At 39.1% G+C, this 17,996-nt stretch overlaps 1 protein-coding gene across 2 annotated transcripts in view; it reads right to left on the bottom strand.

Annotated features, from left to right (window-relative positions):
• The window catches only part of Cngb3 (cyclic nucleotide gated channel subunit beta 3), a 249,521-nt gene that overhangs the window by 61,339 nt on the left and 170,186 nt on the right, over window positions 1-17,996 (bottom strand). The window contains exons 12-13 of one of the 2 annotated variants that reach the window (NM_001271238.1): window positions 9,342-9,501; window positions 6,213-6,310 (exon numbers count right to left, since the gene is read on the bottom strand). The exons of the other annotated variant lie outside the window; for it this stretch is intronic. Coding sequence (NP_001258167.1) covers window positions 6,213-6,310; window positions 9,342-9,501 — 258 coding nt within the window. The remainder of the gene's footprint in view (window positions 1-6,212; window positions 6,311-9,341; window positions 9,502-17,996) is intronic. 2 annotated transcript variants of the gene reach the window in all.

The raw sequence follows: 17,996 nt of genomic DNA, 5'->3' as shown, positions 1-17,996 counted from the left end.
ACTGGAAATGAAAAATTTAGGAACTCAAACAAGAACTTCAGAGGCAAGCTTCACCAACAGAATATGAAGCTTGCAAGACAAAGTCTCAGGCACTGAAGTTACAACAGAAGAAATAGATACATCGGTCAAAGAAAATGGTAAGTCTACAATATTCCTGACACAAAGCATTTTGAAATTTGGGACAGTATCAAAAGACCAAATCTAAATATAATAGATTTAGAGGAAGGAGAAGAATCCTAGATGAAAGGCCCCAAAGTTTTTTCAACAAAATCGTAGACAAAGTTTTCCTAACCTAAAGAAAGAGATTCCTATAAAGATAAAAGGAGGATACAGAACCAAATAGATTGAACCAGAAAAGAAAAATTCCCTTACCACATAATAATCAAAACACAAAACATGCCAAAAAATAAATAACATTAAATCTGTAAAGAAAAAGGGTCAAGAAACATATATAGGCAGACCTGTTAGAATTACACGCAACTTCTCAGTGGAGATTCTAAATGTCAGAAGAACTTGGGCAGATGTGCTATAGACTCTAAGAGAACACAGATGTCAGCATAGACTACTATACCCAGCAAAAGTTTTGACCACCATACATGGAGAAGATTTTTATAATATTCCATGATAAAAATAAAGTTTAAACAATAGCCATCTACAAATCCAGCCCCACAGAAGAAGCTAGAAGGAAAACCCAAACCTCAAGATGGTACTTAAACCCGTGGAAACACAGGAAATGAGTAATCTCACAAGCAAGACTAAAAGAAGGGAAATACACACACACACACCAATACCATCACTATCACTGCCACCAACTACAAAATAACAGGAATCAACAATCATTGGTCATTGACAATCTCTCAATATCAGTGGTCTCAATTCTCTAATAAAATGTCACAGACTAACAGAATTTATCCGAAAACAGGATTCATCCTTCTGCTATATCCAAGAAAGACACTTCAAAGATAGATATTACCTCAGATTAAGTGTTAGAAAAAGATATGCAAAGTAGATGGACTTAAAGCAAGCTGGTATAGCCATTTTAATAGCTAACAAAATAGACTTCAAACAAAATTATTCCAAAGAGATAGGGAAGGACACTATATACTCATCGAAGGAAAAAAATCTACCAAGAGGACATCTCAATTCTTAACATTGGTGCCCCAAACATAAGCACAACCAAGTCTATAAAAGAAACACTACTATGGTTTAAATCACATATAGACCCTGACACACTGATAGTGGGGAGGTAGGTCATCCAGAGAAATATTGGAGCTAACAGATATTATAAACTAAGTGAACCTAACAGATATTCATAAAATGTCTCTTCCAAACACATTCTTCTGAGCACCTCATCTCCAAAATTGACTCCATACTTAGACACAGAGCAAGTCTCAACAGATACAAGGCAATTGAAATACCATTCTGCACCCTATCAGGCCACCACAGAGTAAATCTGTTTGCCAATAACAATAGGTCCAACAGAAGGCTTGCAAACTGAACAGCAGCAGCAGCAGCAGCAGCAGCAGCAGCAGCAGCAACAACAACAACAAAAACAACAAAAACAACAACAACAACAACAACAACAAGAAGCCCAGTTTTAGTGTAGAATGCTACCAAAGTTTCAAAGAAAAATTAATAGCTCATTGCTCAAATGATTTCACAAAATAGAAACAGAAGGAACATTGACAAATTCCTTTTATAAGGCTACAGTCGCCCTGATATTCAAGCCACATAAAGACTCACAAAGCAAATTAGAGACCAGTTTCCCTTATGAACATAGACACAAAAATATTCAATAACACTTGCAAACTGAATAAAAAATAAAAATACTTGTAAACTGAATCCAAGAACATATGAAAAAGATCATTATTATCAAGTAAGCTTCATCACAGATATTCAGGGATGGCTCAACATCAATAAATGTATCCCACCATACAAAAGAAAAAATATAATCTTCTCATGTAAAAAAAGGCCTTTGAAAAAATTCAACACCCCTTCATGATAAATGTCCTGTAGAGATTTGGGATACAAAAACATACTAAATATAATAAAGGCAATTTACAGCTAGCCTATAGCCAACATTAAATTAAGTAAAGAAAAAATTAAAGCAATTTCACTATAATCAGGGAAACAAGGTTATACACTCCATATCTATTCAGTATAGTACTTTAAGTATTAGCATGAGCAATAAGTCAACTGAAGGAGCCCAATGGGGATATAAATTATGAGGAAGAAGCCAAAGTATCATTATTTGTAGATGATATGATAGTATACATAAGTCACCCAAAATATTTTGCCAGGGAAGTCGTATAGTTGATAAACACTTTTAACAAAGTGGCTGGATTCAAGATTAATTTAAAAAATTATATACAAATGACAAACAAATTGGAGAAGAAACCAGGTAACAACACTTTTTATATAGCCTCAAGTAATATAAACATCTCAACACAATTCTTTACAGATCTCAAAAGGGGAATTGTCAACCTCATAAAACAAAACAAACAAACAAACAAACAAACAAACAACAACAACGACAAAAGCCAGAGGAGTTAAAATAACCCAAAAAATAAGATAACTGCTGTAAGTATCACCATTCCTGATTTCAATTTGTACCCAGAAATAGAGTAATAAAAATTGCATGGTTTTGACATAAAAGCAGACCAGACATATTGATTAGTGAAACCAATTTTTTTTTTGTTCTTTTTTTTTCGGAGCTGGGGACGTGAAACCAATTTTGAAGTCTCAGGACACAAATCTACATACATGTGGACACCTAACTTCTGATTAAAATAAGTGAGAAACACACACTGGGACAAAAGACAGCATCTTTAAAAATAGTTCTGGTAAAACTGAATGCCTACTTGTAGAAGAACCATATTTATCACCCTTCACAAAACTCAAGAACACATGCATCAAAGACCTAAATATAAATCCAGATGTACTGAACCCGATAGAAGAGAAAGTGGGGGAATAGCCTTTAACGCATTGTCACAAGAGATGACTTTTTGAAGAGCACATTGAAAGCATAGGCCCTAAAATCAACAGTTAACCAATGAGACATTATGTAACTGAGAAGCTTCTGTAAGGCAAAGGAAACTATCAATTGGACAAAGTAGCAGAATGGGAAAAGATTTTTTACCAACTCCACATCTGATAGACATCTAATATGCAAAATATATAAAGAACTCAACTGCTAGATGTCAAAAAACTAAATAAATTTACTCAAAATGGGGTAGAGATTTAATCTCTATAGAGGAATCTCAAATGGCTTAGAAACACTTAAAGGAATGTTCAACAACCCTAGCCACCAGGGAAATGCAAATGAAAACTACTTTGAGATTCCATTTACTCCTGTCAGAATGGCAGTGATCAATAGCACAAGTAACACCTCACGCTGGCAAGGATATGGAACAAAAAGAACACCCCTCCATTACTGGTGGGAGTGCAAACTTGTATGGCCACTATGGAAATCAATATCACATTTCTCTGAAAATTGGGAATCGATTTACATCAAAACCCAGGCATTACATCCAAAGGATGCTCCATTTTACCATAAGAACACTTCCCACTGTGTTCTTTGTAGCTTAATTCACAATAGCTAGAAACAAGTAACTTAGATGTCTCTTAACAGAAAAATGGATAAAGAAACTGTGGTATATTTACACATTTACATATTTATACAATGAAATGTTACTTTGCTGTTTCAAAAAAAATAACTTTATGAAACTTGCAACAAAGGGATGGAACTAGAAAACATCATCCTGAGTTGAGATAACCCAAACGCAGAAAGACACACATGGTATGTTCTCACTTGCTAAGTAGATATTAACCATTAAGAAGATGATAGCCAAGCTATAATAGTTAGATGCAGAGAGGTTAGGTAAAAAGGAGGGAGGGGTCTAGGGAGGACACATAGATCTCAGGTCCAGAATTTAACTGTCCTATTTAGGGGAGTCATTGCATAGGATCAAATATATCAATTCTAAGTAAGTAGCCTTCCTCCCTACAGCAGTTGTTAACTGCTTAAATACTGTGGGGAGGGAGAGAGATCTCACAGCTGTTCTGTGGCAGAAACTGTGCTGTGTACTCTGTCCTACAGACGTATTCCTCTTTGATATCTCCATTCATAACTCCCCCCTAGAAGCAATTGTTGATCATATTTCTGTCTTGTCAGTTGGCCTATTACTCAATCCCCATTCTCATGTTAGCTGAAAAAATATTCAAATTCAGTGCCGCTCTTAAAACTTACTATTCATGACATGGTATGTTAGACTTCATGTAGTTTACGTAATCAGAAAAACCTATATTAGGTAAAAATTTAGAGAAATCTCATCTATAACTGTGATTTGCAGAGTTTGAAGACAGTAAAGATCCTAGGTCTAAAAAAGAACTCTTAAAGAGGTAGCATTCTTCTAAACATTGAAATGTCTTATTTTCCTGCTTGTTGCTGTCAATTTGGCTTTATTCACTGTTTAAAAATGTTTACTTTGAATATTTATAATTTACAATCAGCACAATCAAGATTATTTTTTCTGTTTTATGTCATCTAGCAAATTAATATCATACCTGTTATACTTTTATCAAAATCCTGGTGGAAAACTAGATCAGAAAACAATTAAGGGTTTTTGGATATTGTCTTGCTTCTAGTAGTATACGGAGTCAGCCAGCAGTTGGCCCAGGATTTGAAGGAACTTTGCCTAACAATCCAGCACACAGCTTCTGTTTTTCAATCTACAGTTCACAGGTGGTAATTATGTATTTTATGTCATGTGCTCCTTAATGGATTACATTTTCTTTTCAGTCTTTCCTGGAACTCAGTGTTCACATGGTTGCTATGGCTTAAAATACATCGATATATGGAGGGGTCTAAATTATAGTTCTAACATAAACCTCTCCCAGGAACAGAAGATTTGGAATCAAGTTGTTTACATGACATGTCCATGCAGTAGTTTTATCACTCTAAGCTAACACATCTTAGTCTGTTTGTGTGTTTGTATTCAGGAGAGGTGTAGCTCTTTCGTCTGAATTCAGACAGTCTCTCCTTGAGAGAGGAGGGAACTCATAAGAAGGTAATGAAACTTATGAGATTCACAGAACTTTTAAGACCCAGGAAGCTCAGAAAGGTTCCAATTTCACAGGGCTGTCTGTAAGGTTACGTAAGCAGTAAGTAGTTGCTGGGGAAGGGGAGCTGCTTCAAAGTTGAGCAGAGAGTTTCAGAGGTGCAGCTTGTGTGAGACATCACTGATGCTGGGATGGGCTTTCCTACCATGTCTTTGAGTTACCCATGCTGCTGTAGGTAACTCCTGACCTATGCTTCTGTAATCAAACCCTACACACTCACTGCTTTACTTGAGCAGAATTATTTTGTCATTATTGCTCTGTCTCAAGTGAATAGACATCCATGTCTCCCTAGAAAAAGACATACAGCAAGAAGATAGAGTTTTAATAACTTAGTCACTAGCCCTAAGTCTCTTAATACAGGAATTGAATTTCAGCATTAATTTTGGTGATGATGTCATCACCTGAACCATGTTAAAGTTGGTTTATTTTTATTATGGCAGACTCTAGGCAGACCAATGCTATATTGAAAGACTTTTCCTTAAAGTAAAAAAGCTACATCTAAAGCATTAGTAATAATTACATGAATAGGTCAAAGCAGAGCCGATCTTGGAACTTGATTCATCATACGTTGCTAAGGCACGTTCATAATGGAAGGTGATGCTCTTGTTAGCAAAGACAGAGCAGTGGAGTTTAATTAAATTTAAATTTATGCAAGGAGAGTCTGAAGAACTTGTCTGAATAACTCCTCTTCCTTGACACTAATTAGAAAAGAGAGGCTTCTAAAGAGCAAATTGTCTGTTGAGCAGGGACCCATAATCCTTTTGATTCTTGTAAATTGTCCAGGTTATTTTGACTTTGTTAAAGCATAAGGCAGGGCCTGTGAGATGCCTCAGCAGGTAAAGGCAACTGCTGCCAAATCTGTTGACCTCAGCTCGACCCACGGACTCTTATAAATTTCCCTCTGATAACCACATGCGTACCTTGGCACATGCGTATTCTAAATCGTCCACATGCACAGACAAAACAAATTAATAAAATGCAATAAAAATGGAAAGATAAGAAAAAACTCATGAATTCCGTATAATGCAAGAAGTTAGGTTGGTTTTGAGAAATTGATACTGCATCTTTCTATTAATTATAAAAGTACTTGCCTTGAACAGCTCCACTTTGTCGATGATATTGAAGTTTATGTCAATGGCAACAGACAACTGCATTGCTGTTGGGAGGGTCTCAAGCAAGTTGGACTCATCTTTGTAAAAATAAATATATCAATGTCCAAAGATGAACAATTAGGAAAACAATTCACCAAAGCGTAAGTAGAAAAATAATTGAAAATGAACAACATTCAAATGTTGTATGAACAAATATATCTGAATAATCAGTGTGTCTAAGTATTAGATCTAGATAACTACCATCAAGGCTATGTGTGTATGTATGCATGTGTGTATATGTGTGTACGCTCATGTGCATGTATGTGTTTAACTCATATGTGTGCATGTGCCATGTGTGCTTGTACGGACGTGAGAGGAGGACATCTGGGCTCTTCCTTGATTACTCTCCACTCTGATTTTTGACATAAAGGCTCTCACTGACCTTGGAACTCTCATCTAGGTTGGTTCACCAATAGATTCTAGAGATCCTTCTTTACCTTTAATGCACTGGGGTTTCAGATGTGTCCCTTTCTTGTTTTGAGACTCAAGACCTTGCAGTGTAGCCTAGGTTGGTTTTACGCAATTTATTTTCCTTCTGGGGCCTCCCTGATGCTGGAATCACAGGCAGTAGCCTACCCAGCCCGCCACACATCGCAATGGTGCTCTTCTGCTCATGAGAGGAAAGACGTATTTTAACTATAAATGGCAAACTGAATATTCTGGAGCATCATCTTTAGAAGTTTTAAGATATTAAATTTAATGCCTGTGAGACAAAGGTTAGTGAAGAGGCTTAGATGGAAAAATGATCTAGGTCTTGTTTCTGCCAGCCCTGTCAGCTTAAGGATGGCCAATGATGAGTGGTGGGGTGTTTGAAGGCATATGGAGATCCGTCATGTCCATTATTTTTATTTGACCTTTATAATAATCTAGGGACCAGGAATTTGTTTCTACTTTGCAGATAGAAGAAGAATAAAAGAATTTAAACTCAGAGAGGCTGTAAATGACTTGCTGGGTTAAGCATAATTAGTAGGCATCTCAGCTGGGAATATAATCTAATGAAGAAATGTGCTAAGTGAGTAAATTTAAATTATTGTTATTTAGTTGCTTATTAACTTCAGTAATGAACCTGAATACATTGTGGATTTTTTTTTACATGTGAATTAAATGATGGACCAGCAGACTGACAAAATATTTAACAAACAAAAACGCCCACTCTTACTATGAATTATACTTGGGGTTCATGAAGTTGCATTATCTAGATTATTCTCTCTCTCTCTCTCTCTCTCTCTCTCTCTCTCTCTCTCTTTCTCTCTCTCTCAAAATTTAATTTGCAACTTTTGAGACAGAGTCTCATTATATAGCTCTGTCTGGCCTGGAACTGGCAATGTGGACCAGCTAGCTTTCAACTCACAGACTCACTTGCCTCTGTCTTCAAAGTGCTAGGATGTGAGATATATGTATATGTATGTATATATATGTGTGTGTGTGTGTGTGTGTGTGTGTGTGTGTGTGTGTGTGTATCTCACTAGATTCAGTTTTATTTTGGATATCTTCTTATATCTACTTAAGTAGGAAAAATTACTGTGCTATATTGTTAACTTGATTTCAACAAAGATAATGAATATAACCATCTTTCACATAAAATCATAATTTAGGGGCTAGAGAGGTGATTGATTTGTAAAGTGCACTTGCTGCTCTTGCAGAGGACCTAAGTTCAATGCCCAGGACCCATATATTGGTCCCTAAAACCTTCTGTCAATCCAGTTGCAGGGGGCTTAAAGCCATTTTCTTTTGGCAAATGCACACAACAGGCATACACACATACATAATAAATGCATGTAGGCCCTCACATATAAAATAGTTTTTTTTTTATTTCTGAGGGCTATTTATTTGAATCAGTCAGAGTTGAATCAGTGTCTACAGCTGCTACCAGGAGCCACTCCTTGCAGTTTCTTTGCCCCTAGAATTGCTCTCCTGAGTAGCTGTAGATGTAAAAAGGAGATCCATAGTGCTTTGAGGATTCTGGGGTTGTAGTTCCTTACCAGTGGCAGACTGGTGAAGGAAAGTCCTATAACCAGAACCAGTAGACACCCTTTTCTCTTAGGAAACATTGTGATTTGAAAATCTTTTTTCACTAAAGGAAGTAGCTTTTTGTTGACTTCTCAGTAATATTAATTCTTATTTTTTTTACAGAAAAAAAACATAAAATTGAATTTATTGTCAACCAAGTCGTAACTTTGTTTATGTACTTTAGTAAAAATTATTTTTTGAGCTCAAGTACTGGAGTTGCAGAGCAATATTGATAAATAATGGTCTCTTAGAACTAATTGCAAACCATGCTGTGTAGTGAGAATGGCCAGGGGCTTAAGCTTTCAATGCACACTGTGATCCTGAGGAGAGGAGCTGTCGGAGGCAGAATAAGAGTTTGGATAACAAATTCATAGCTCAGTTCCAGTTATGAGTCCTTGGCCAAATTTTGCAGTTGGAGCCTCAATTGTTTCTTTGCTTCTGAAAAGGGGTCAATGGCATCTTATTTCTCCAATTTGTGTGTGTGTGTGTGTGTGTGTGTGTGTGTGTGATGTGCATGTATGTGCATATGTGTGTGTTGTCTATATGTCATGTGTTCAGGTGTGTGTATGTGTTTGGGTCTGTGTGTAAAATGTGTGCACCTATATGTCTGTAAGTATGTACGTGTGTTGCCTGTGTTTGCCTGTGTGTGGCTTGTGTGTATCAGTGTGTGTGTGTGTGTAACTAATTTCTAGCATCTGGTAGTCACTGAGTAAGATTTCTCCATTTTCTCCCAAGACATGCCTGGGAATTTGGCAATTACATTTAAGAAAAATTTCTTCATGTTAAATTAATGCTGAAGGGCGGCAATGGGGGGGAGGATGGGGAGGGGAACACCGATAAGAAAGGGAAGGGGGGAGGGGGATGTTTTCCCGGAAACCGGGAAAGGGAATAACACTCGAAATGTATATAAGAAATACTCAAGTTAATAAAAAAAATTAATGCTGAAGAGATCATTTTTCAACCTGTTATTCAAATCCAAAGATCTCCTCTTTTATCTTACACAATTTGTATCACGTGGTTAAGTTTAGAGGAATATAAGCAATCACTGGTCACGCTCACCTAGGATTCTCTGAGAATGCCACGTATATTCCAGCCAAGTCCGAACTCGATGCTGCGTACTCTGAGGAATGGAGTATTTGTTCATGTAGGCAATGATATGGTCCATGCAGACATGGAAGTTGTTCTGATTGGCTGTTGCTGCCCCAATTACATCACGCATCTAAAACCATAAATACGGTCATCCTCACCCAGGAGAGAAATTCCATCTGAATTGCTTGTCCTTACACAGTATTTCCCGTCTATTGCCCTGATTGCTTGATTTTAACACACCGACATCAGGTCCTAATAAAAGGTTGGAAATGAGATTATTTCGCTGACGATAATAAGGCCCATTAGACCAATAATGTGAGATTTTTGTGAGGCTTTGGTCTCATAATGCAGGTGACTGCACACAATCTTCATATGCTTATGAATTACTGTGAAAATGATAGTTGACATTTTAAAGCAATCCCTGCGCAGATGCAAGGGAAGTGTAAAGAGAGATGAGCAATTATCCCGCAGAATGGCTAGTCGGCTTTGAGAGTCTCTTTGCTAAAGTACCTTTCATGGATCAGCCAGGGTGGTTACCTCTATCAGCTCAACTCGTCATGCAATTTCAGCCTCTGTTCTTCCCTTTGTGTTGTTTAGACAGATTAAATCAAACCGTCCCATGCTCAAGGCATAGTATTCAGCAGAAGTTGAAATGTGCTGAAATTACTGAAGCATTGTCTGCCGCTGTGACAGTCCTTAAGGAACTGTCAGGTTTAGTTCTCAGATGTTTATAACTCAGCCATAAAAACCCACTCTAGGTTAAAAGCTGATCTTTAAGGTCTCAGCACAAAAAAGATATATTGCTCGGCTCTTCCTCTCACATAGAGAGAAGCAAGTGGTTATAAATTTGCTTTGACTGTGAGTTTATTATAGGAAGAAAGCCAGGTCTCACTAATACTTTGCTTCATTCTAGTAGCTGCGGAGTCTTTTCTGCTTATGGGAAAAAAACCTCTTGATTTTTTAAAAAATATAACTCAAATACTTTACCTTGTGATGGCCTCCTAAATTTACAGTTTTAGAGGTAATAGAATATACTACTTCTTCAAAGTATTTGCAAAGAGCTCTACAGACAGTCCTTTTCTGTCCATCTTTTAGAGGGCTTACTCTTCAACAGCTTTCCAAATCTTTTTTCTATGGTCTCAATACCTAGATCATCTCTTCCCATCTTCACATGCCACAAAGAGCATTATTCAGTTTTTGAAGGCTGTCAGGCATGATTTATTAGAGATTGGATTAAGAGATCTAACAAGGTGTTAGCTGGGACTCAAGGACAAAGTTAAACATTATTAAGTGGTTTTGAGGGTCCGAGAATGTGTAGTGTATTCATCTGATCATGTTATGTGCTATCCTTCACCAGGGTTGGGCTTCACTCATGTAGGAATTGAGGGCAATCTGTACTCCACAGGAGTTCGTCTAGGGAAGCATGTGATGGTTAGAGAGTTAGAAAGTATCAGGGTTTGGGGATTATATCAGAAAATAGAATTCAGGAGTAAACAATGATCATTAATTTGAGGCACAGTCACTGGTATTTTAAATACATGGCAATTTTGTTTGAGGCTCTCTTACTTTTGTTTCTGTTTTCCTTCCTAGCATCTTTTAGTCATTCTGAGAGCTTAAGGTACAAGTCTTTATCTGCAGTCTTGTATATCAGTACCACAGTTTCAGGTGTTGCTTGCCCAGGTTACAGCTTCAAATGCAATTTGAAAGGCGAGTACACTATACTTATTAGATTTTCAAATGCATAAGAACCACCACAAGGAGGGCTACTGATTTCTTTGAATTAATTTTGCTGAAGTTATTCGTCAACTGTAGGAGTTCTCTGGTAGACTTGTGGGGGTTGCTTACGTATTGTCATATCATCTGCAAATAGTGATACCTTGAATTCTCCCTTATCAATTTCCATCCCCTTACTCTCCTTATTACTCTAGCTAGAACTTCAAGTACTATATTGAATAGATAGGAAAAGAGTGGGCAGCCTTGTCTTGTCCCTGATTTTAGTAGGATTGCTTCAAGTTTCTTTCCATTAAACTTGCTACTGTCTATTGGCTTGCTGCATATTACTTTTATTGTGTTTAAGCATGTGTCTTGAATCCCTTATTTCTCCAAAGATTTTAACATGAAGGGGACTGTTATAGTCGATAAAATTTCAGCAAAGTGCCTGAATATAAACTTGAAGTTCTAGCTAGAGCAATAAGACAACTAAAGGAGATCAAAGGGATACACATTTGAGAGGGATAAGACAAGGTATAGCTATTGGTAGATGATACAATAGTGTACATAAGTGACCCAAAAATTCTACCAGAGAACTTCTATGGCTGATAAACTGTAAACCCCTTCAGGATGGTGATGGAATACAAACTTAACTCAAAAAAAATCATTAGACCTCCTGTATACAAATGAAAAACAGCCTGATAAAGAAATTAGGGAAATAGCACTTTTTACAATAGCCACAAATAATATAAAATGTCTTGGTGTAACTAACCAAGCAAGTGAAAGATCTGTATGAAAAAACTTCAAGCCCCTGAAGAAAGAAATTGAAGGAGACTCCTATGGTCATGAGTCAGTAGGATTAACATAGTACACATGGCCATGTTACTGAAAGCAATCTACAGATCCAATGCAATTCCCATCAAAATTCCAGCACATCTTTTTACAGATCTTAAAAGAACAATTCTCAACTTCATATGGAATAGCACAAAACCCAGGATAGCCAAAAGAATCCTGATAAGAGAACTAGAGAAATCACCATCCCTGACTTCAAGCTGTACTACAGAGCAATAGTAATAAAACTGCATAATATTGGCACAGAAACAGTTGATTAATGGAATAGATTCAAAGACATAGAAACAAACCCCAACACCTATGGATTCTTGATTTTTGACAGAGAAGTCACAACTATACAATGGAAAAAAGAAAGCGATTTCTACAAATTATGTTGGTCTGTTGATCTGCATGCAGAAGAATATACAAATAGATCCATATATATCACCCTGCATAAAACTCAAGTCCAAGTGGTCAAAGACCCAAACATAAAACAGAATGCACTGAATCTAATAGAAGAGAAAACAATAAAAAGCCTTTAACACATTGGCAGAGGAGAAAGTTTCCTGAACAGAACACCAATGGCTCAGGCTCTAACATTAACAATTGATAAATGGTACCTCATGAAACTATAAAGCTTCTGTAAGACAAAGGACACTGCTAATAGGACAAAATGGCAGACTACAGATTGGGAAAAGATCTTCACTAACTATACATTTGAAAGAGGGCTAATATCCAAAACATATAAAGAATTCAAGAAATTAGACATTAACAAACCAAATGACCCATTTAAAAACAGGATACAGATCTAAACAGAGTATTCTCAACAGAGGAGTCTCTAATGACTGATAAACACTTAAAGAAATGTTCAACAGCCTTAGTCATCAGGAAAGTGCAAATCAAAATGACCCTTACTCAATCACAATGTCTAAGATAAAATACCCAATCAACAACACCATGTTGGAGAGGATGTAGAGTGAGGGAAACTTGTGCAACCATTTTGGAAAACAGTATATCAGTTCCTCAGAAAATTGGAAATGGTTCTACCTAAGGACCCAGCTATACAATTCCAGGGCATATGCCCAAAATATATTCCACCATACCACAAGGATATGTGCTGCACTATGTTCATGGCAGCTTTATTTGAAATAGCCAGAAATGGAAGCAACCCAGATGTCCCGCAGCCAAAGAATGTTGACGAAAAATGTGGTTCATTGCCTGAGGACCCAGCTATACCCCTCTTGGGCATATACCCACAAGATGCCCCAACATATAAAAAAGACACGTGCTCCACTATGTTCTTAGCAGCCTTATTTATAATAGCCAGAAGCTGGAAAGAACCCAGATGCCCTTCAACAGAGGAATGGATACAGAAAATGTGGTACATCTACACAATGGAATATTACTCAGCTATCAAAAACAATGCCTTTATGAAATTCATAGGCAAATGGATGGAACTGGAAAATATCATCCTGAGTGAGCTAACCCAATCACAGAAAAACACACATGGTATGCACTCATTGGTAAGTGGCTATTAGCCCAAATGCTTGAATTACCCTAGATGCCTAGAACAAATGAAACTCAAGACGGATGATCAAAATGTGAATGCTTCACTCCTTCTCTAAAAGGGGAACAAGAATACCCTTGGCAGGGAAGAGAGAGGCAAAGATTAAAACAGAGACTTAAGGAACACCCATTCAGAGCCTGCCCCACATGTGGTCCATAAATATACAGCCACCGAATTGGACAGGATGGATGAAGCAGGGAAGTGCAGGCCGACAGGAACCAGATGTAGATCTCTCCTGAGAGACACAGCCAGAATACAGCAAATACAGAGGCGAATGCCAGCAGCACACCACTGAACTGAGAGTGGGACCCCCATTGAAGGAATCAGAGAAAGGACTGGAAGAGCTTGAAGGGGCTCGAGACCCCATATGTACAACAATGCCAAGCAACCAGAGCTTCCAGGGACTAAGCCACTACCTAAAGACTATACATGGACTGACCCTGAACTCTGACCTCATAGGTAGCATTGAATATCCTAGTAAGAGCACCAGTGTAAGGGGAAGCTCTGGATCCTGCTAAGACTGAACCCCCAGTGAACTAGACTGTTGGGGGGAGGGCAGCAATGGGGGGAGGATGGGGAGGGGAACACCCATAAAGAAGGGGAGGGGGAGGGATTAGGAGGATGTTTGCCCGGAAACCGGGAAAGGGAATAACACTCGAAATGTAAATAAGAAATACTCAAGTTAATAAAAAAAAAGAAGAAAAAAGAAAAAATTAAAGAATAATAAAAAACCAAATAATACCAAAAAAAAAATCCAAAAAAAAAAAAGAAAAAAAGAAAATGTGGTTCATTTACACAATGGAATACTATTCAGTATTCCATTCAGTAAAAAACAAGGGCATCATGATTTTGTAGACAAATGAAGGGAACTAGAAAATATCATCCTGATTGAAGTAATTAGGTAACCCAGACCCAAAAAGACATGCATGGTATATACTCACTGATAAAAGGATATTAGCCAAAAAAATACAGAATACCCATGGTATTCTACAGGTTCAAAACACTTAAACAAGAAAGAAGGCACAAGTGAGAATGCATGAATCCCACTTAGAAGGGGGAGCAAAATAGTCCTAGAAAGCAGAGGGAAGGAGGAACCTGGGTGGGAGAGCAGAGTGCAAGGGGAATAGGTGAGCAGAATCAGGTATGGGGACAGACAGGAGAGAGGGCCGGAGGGCCAGGAAAATGAATGGATACAGCTGCTGGGGTTGAGATGGGGGCATAACGGAATATCTAGGAAGTCTCAGAGACCTGGGATGGGGGAGGCCTCCAGGAGTCAGTGTGGATGACCTTAGCCAAAATGCCCAACAGGATATGGGCATTTGAAGAAACCATCCCCAGTAGCCAGACAGAGGACTCTCAGTGAAGGGATGGGTACATCAATACACATACAAAAACAAAACTTTCTACCCCAAATTGGTCCTGTCTAAAAGAAATGAAGGTGGCCTTGTTGGGCACCAATGAGAGGAGAAGCCTTTGGTCCTTCCAAGGCTGGACACCGCCCCCTCCCGGTGTAGGGGAATATCAGGGCAGGGAGGTGGGAATGGGAGAGGGGTGGTTGGGGAGGGGTAACACCCTTAAAGAAGAAGGGGGAGAGGGGTGGATAGGGGACTTATGGACAGGAAACCGGGAAAGGGAATAACATTTGAAATTTAAATTTAAAAATATCCAATACAAATATACAAAAACAAAAACAAAAATGAAGGAACAAAATTGGAGCAGATGCTGAAGAGATGGCTGACTAGTGACTAGTGTAACTTGAGTCCCATCTCATGGGCAGGCACCAATTCCTGGCATCATTAGTGATGCTATGTTGTGCATGTAGACTGGAGCCTACAACCATAGCTGTCCCCTGAGAGGCTCTACGCAGCAAATGACTGAGACTGCAGATAACCACATACAGTCATTGGTTGGAGGTCAGCGACCCCTATGGAAGAGTTAGGGGAAGGATTGAAGGCTCTGAAGGGCATGGCAACCCCACAGGAAGACCATCAGGGTCAACTAACTGGGATTCCTGGGAGCTCCCAGAGACTGAGCCACCAACAAAAGTGCATATGTGGACTGGTCACAAGCTCCAGAATATATGTAACAGGAATGCCTTGCCTAGCTTTAATGGGAGAGAATGAACCTAAACCTGCGGAGACTTGATGCACCGGAGTAGAGTGATACCCAGCGGGAGGGCCACCCTATGAGAGGAGAAGGAGAAGGGGGATGGAGGAGAGCAGTATTTAGAATGTAAATACATACATAAAATTAATTAATTATTAATTAATAATAATTAAATAGAAGAGTCACGAAAACTTTTTTTTAATTTATTTAATACTTAATAATAATTCTTTGGTTTCCGGGCAAACATCCCCCTCCCCCTCCCCTTCCTTATGGGTGTTCCCCTCCCAACCCTCCCCCCATTGCCGCCCTCCCCCCAACAGTCTAGTTCACTGGGGGTTCAGTCTTAGCAGGACCCAGGGCTTCCCCTTCCACTGGTGCTCTTACTAGGATATTCACTGCAACCGATGAGGTCAGAGTCCAGGGTCAGTCCATGTATAGTCTTTAGGTAGTGGCTTAGTCCCTGGAAGCTCTGGTTGCTTGGCATTGTTGTACATATGGCGTCTCGAGCCCCTTCAAGCTCTTTCAGTCCTTTCTCTGATTCCTTCAACGGGGGTCCTGTTCTCAGTTCAGTGGTTTGCTGCTGGCATTCGCCTCTGTATTTGCTGTATTCTGGCTGTGTCTCTCAGGAGCGATCTACATCCGGCTCCTGTCAGTCTGCACTTCTTTGCTTCATCCATCTTGTCTAATTGGGTGGCTGTATATGTATGGGCCACATGTGGGGCAGGCTCTTAATGGGTGTTCCTTCAGTCTCTGTTTTAATCTTTGCCTCTCTCTTCCCTGCCAAGGGTAGTCTTGTTCCCCTTTTAGAGAAGGAGTGAAGCATTCACATTTTGATCATCTGTCTTGAGTTTCATTTGTTCTAGGCATCTAGGGTAATTCAAGCATTTGGGCTAATAGCCACTTATCAGTGAGTGCATACCATGACGAAAACATTTTTTATTATTACTTTTTTTTATTAACTTAAGTATTTCTTATTTACATTTCGAGTGTTATTCCCTTTCCTGGTTTCCGGGCCAACATCCCCCTAACCCCTCCCCCTCCCCTTCTTTATGGGTGTTCCCCTCCCAACCCTCCCCCCATGGCCGCCCTCCCCCCAACAGTCTAGTTCACTGGGGGTTCAGTCTTAGCAGGACCCAGGGCTTCCCCTTCCACTGGTGCTCTTACTAGGATATTCATTGCTACCTATGAGGTCAGAGTCCAGGGTCAGTCCATGTATAGTCTTTAGGTAGTGGCTTAGTCCCTGGAAGCTCTGGTTGCTTGGCATTGTTGTTCATATGCTGTCTCTAGCCCCTTGAAGCTCTTCCAGTTCTTTCTCTGATTCCTTCAACGGGGTCCTATTCTCAGTTCAGTGGTTTGCTGCTGGCATTCGCCTCTGTATTTGCTGTATTCTGGCTGTGTCTCTCAGAGCGATCTACATCCGGCTCCTGTCGGTCTGCACTTCTTTGCTTCATCCATCTTGTCTAATTGGGTGGCTGTATATGTATGGACCACATGTGGGGCAGGCTCTGAATGGGTGTTCCTTAAGTCTCTGTTTTAATCTTTGCCTCTCTCTTCCCTGCCAAGGGTATTCTTGTTCCCCTTTTAAAGAAGGAGTGAAGCATTCACATTTTGATCATCCGTCTTGAGTTTCATTTGTTCTAGGCATCTAGGGTAATTCAAGCATTTGGGCTAATAGCCACTTATCAGTGAGTGCATACCATGTATGTCTTTCTGTGATTGGGTTAGCTCACTCAGGATGATATTTTCCAGTTCCAACCATTTGCCTACGAATTTCATAAAGCCGTTGTTTTTGATAGCTGAGTAATATTCCATTGTGTAGATGTACCACATTTTCTGTATCCATTCCTCTGTTGAAGGGCATCTGGGTTCTTTCCAGTTTCTGGCTATTATAAATAAGGCTGCGATGAACATAGTGGAGCACGTGTCTTTTTTATATGTTGGGGCATCTTGTGGGTATATGCCCAAGAAAGGTATAGCTGGATCCTCAGGCAGTTCAATGTCCAATTTTCTGAGGAACCTCCAGACTGATTTCCAGAATGGTTGTACCAGTCTGCAATCCCACCAAAAATGGAGGAGTGTTCCTCTTTCTCCACATCCTCTCCAGCATCTGCTGTCACCTGAGTTTTTGATCTTAGCCATTCTCACTGGTGTGAGGTGAAATCTCAGGGTTGTTTTGATTTGCATTTCCCTGATGACTAAAGATGTTGAACATTTCTTTAGGTGTTTCTCAGCCATTCGGCATTCCTCAGCTGTGAATTCTTTGTTTAGTTCTGAACCCTATTTCTTAATAGGGTTATTTTTCTCCCTGTGGTCTAACTTCTTGAGTTCTTTGTATATTTTGGATATAAGGCCTCTATCTGTTGTAGGATTGGTAAAGATCTTTTCCCAATCTGTTGGTTGCCGTTTTGTCC

The sequence above is a fragment of the Rattus norvegicus genome, chromosome 5 (assembly GCF_021556685.1).
Source record: "Rattus norvegicus strain SHRSP/BbbUtx chromosome 5, alternate assembly SHRSP_T2T, whole genome shotgun sequence".
NCBI lineage: Eukaryota > Metazoa > Chordata > Mammalia > Rodentia > Muridae > Rattus > Rattus norvegicus.
Note: the sequence above shows the minus strand (reverse complement) of the source record. Positions and strands in the feature narration are given on the sequence as shown.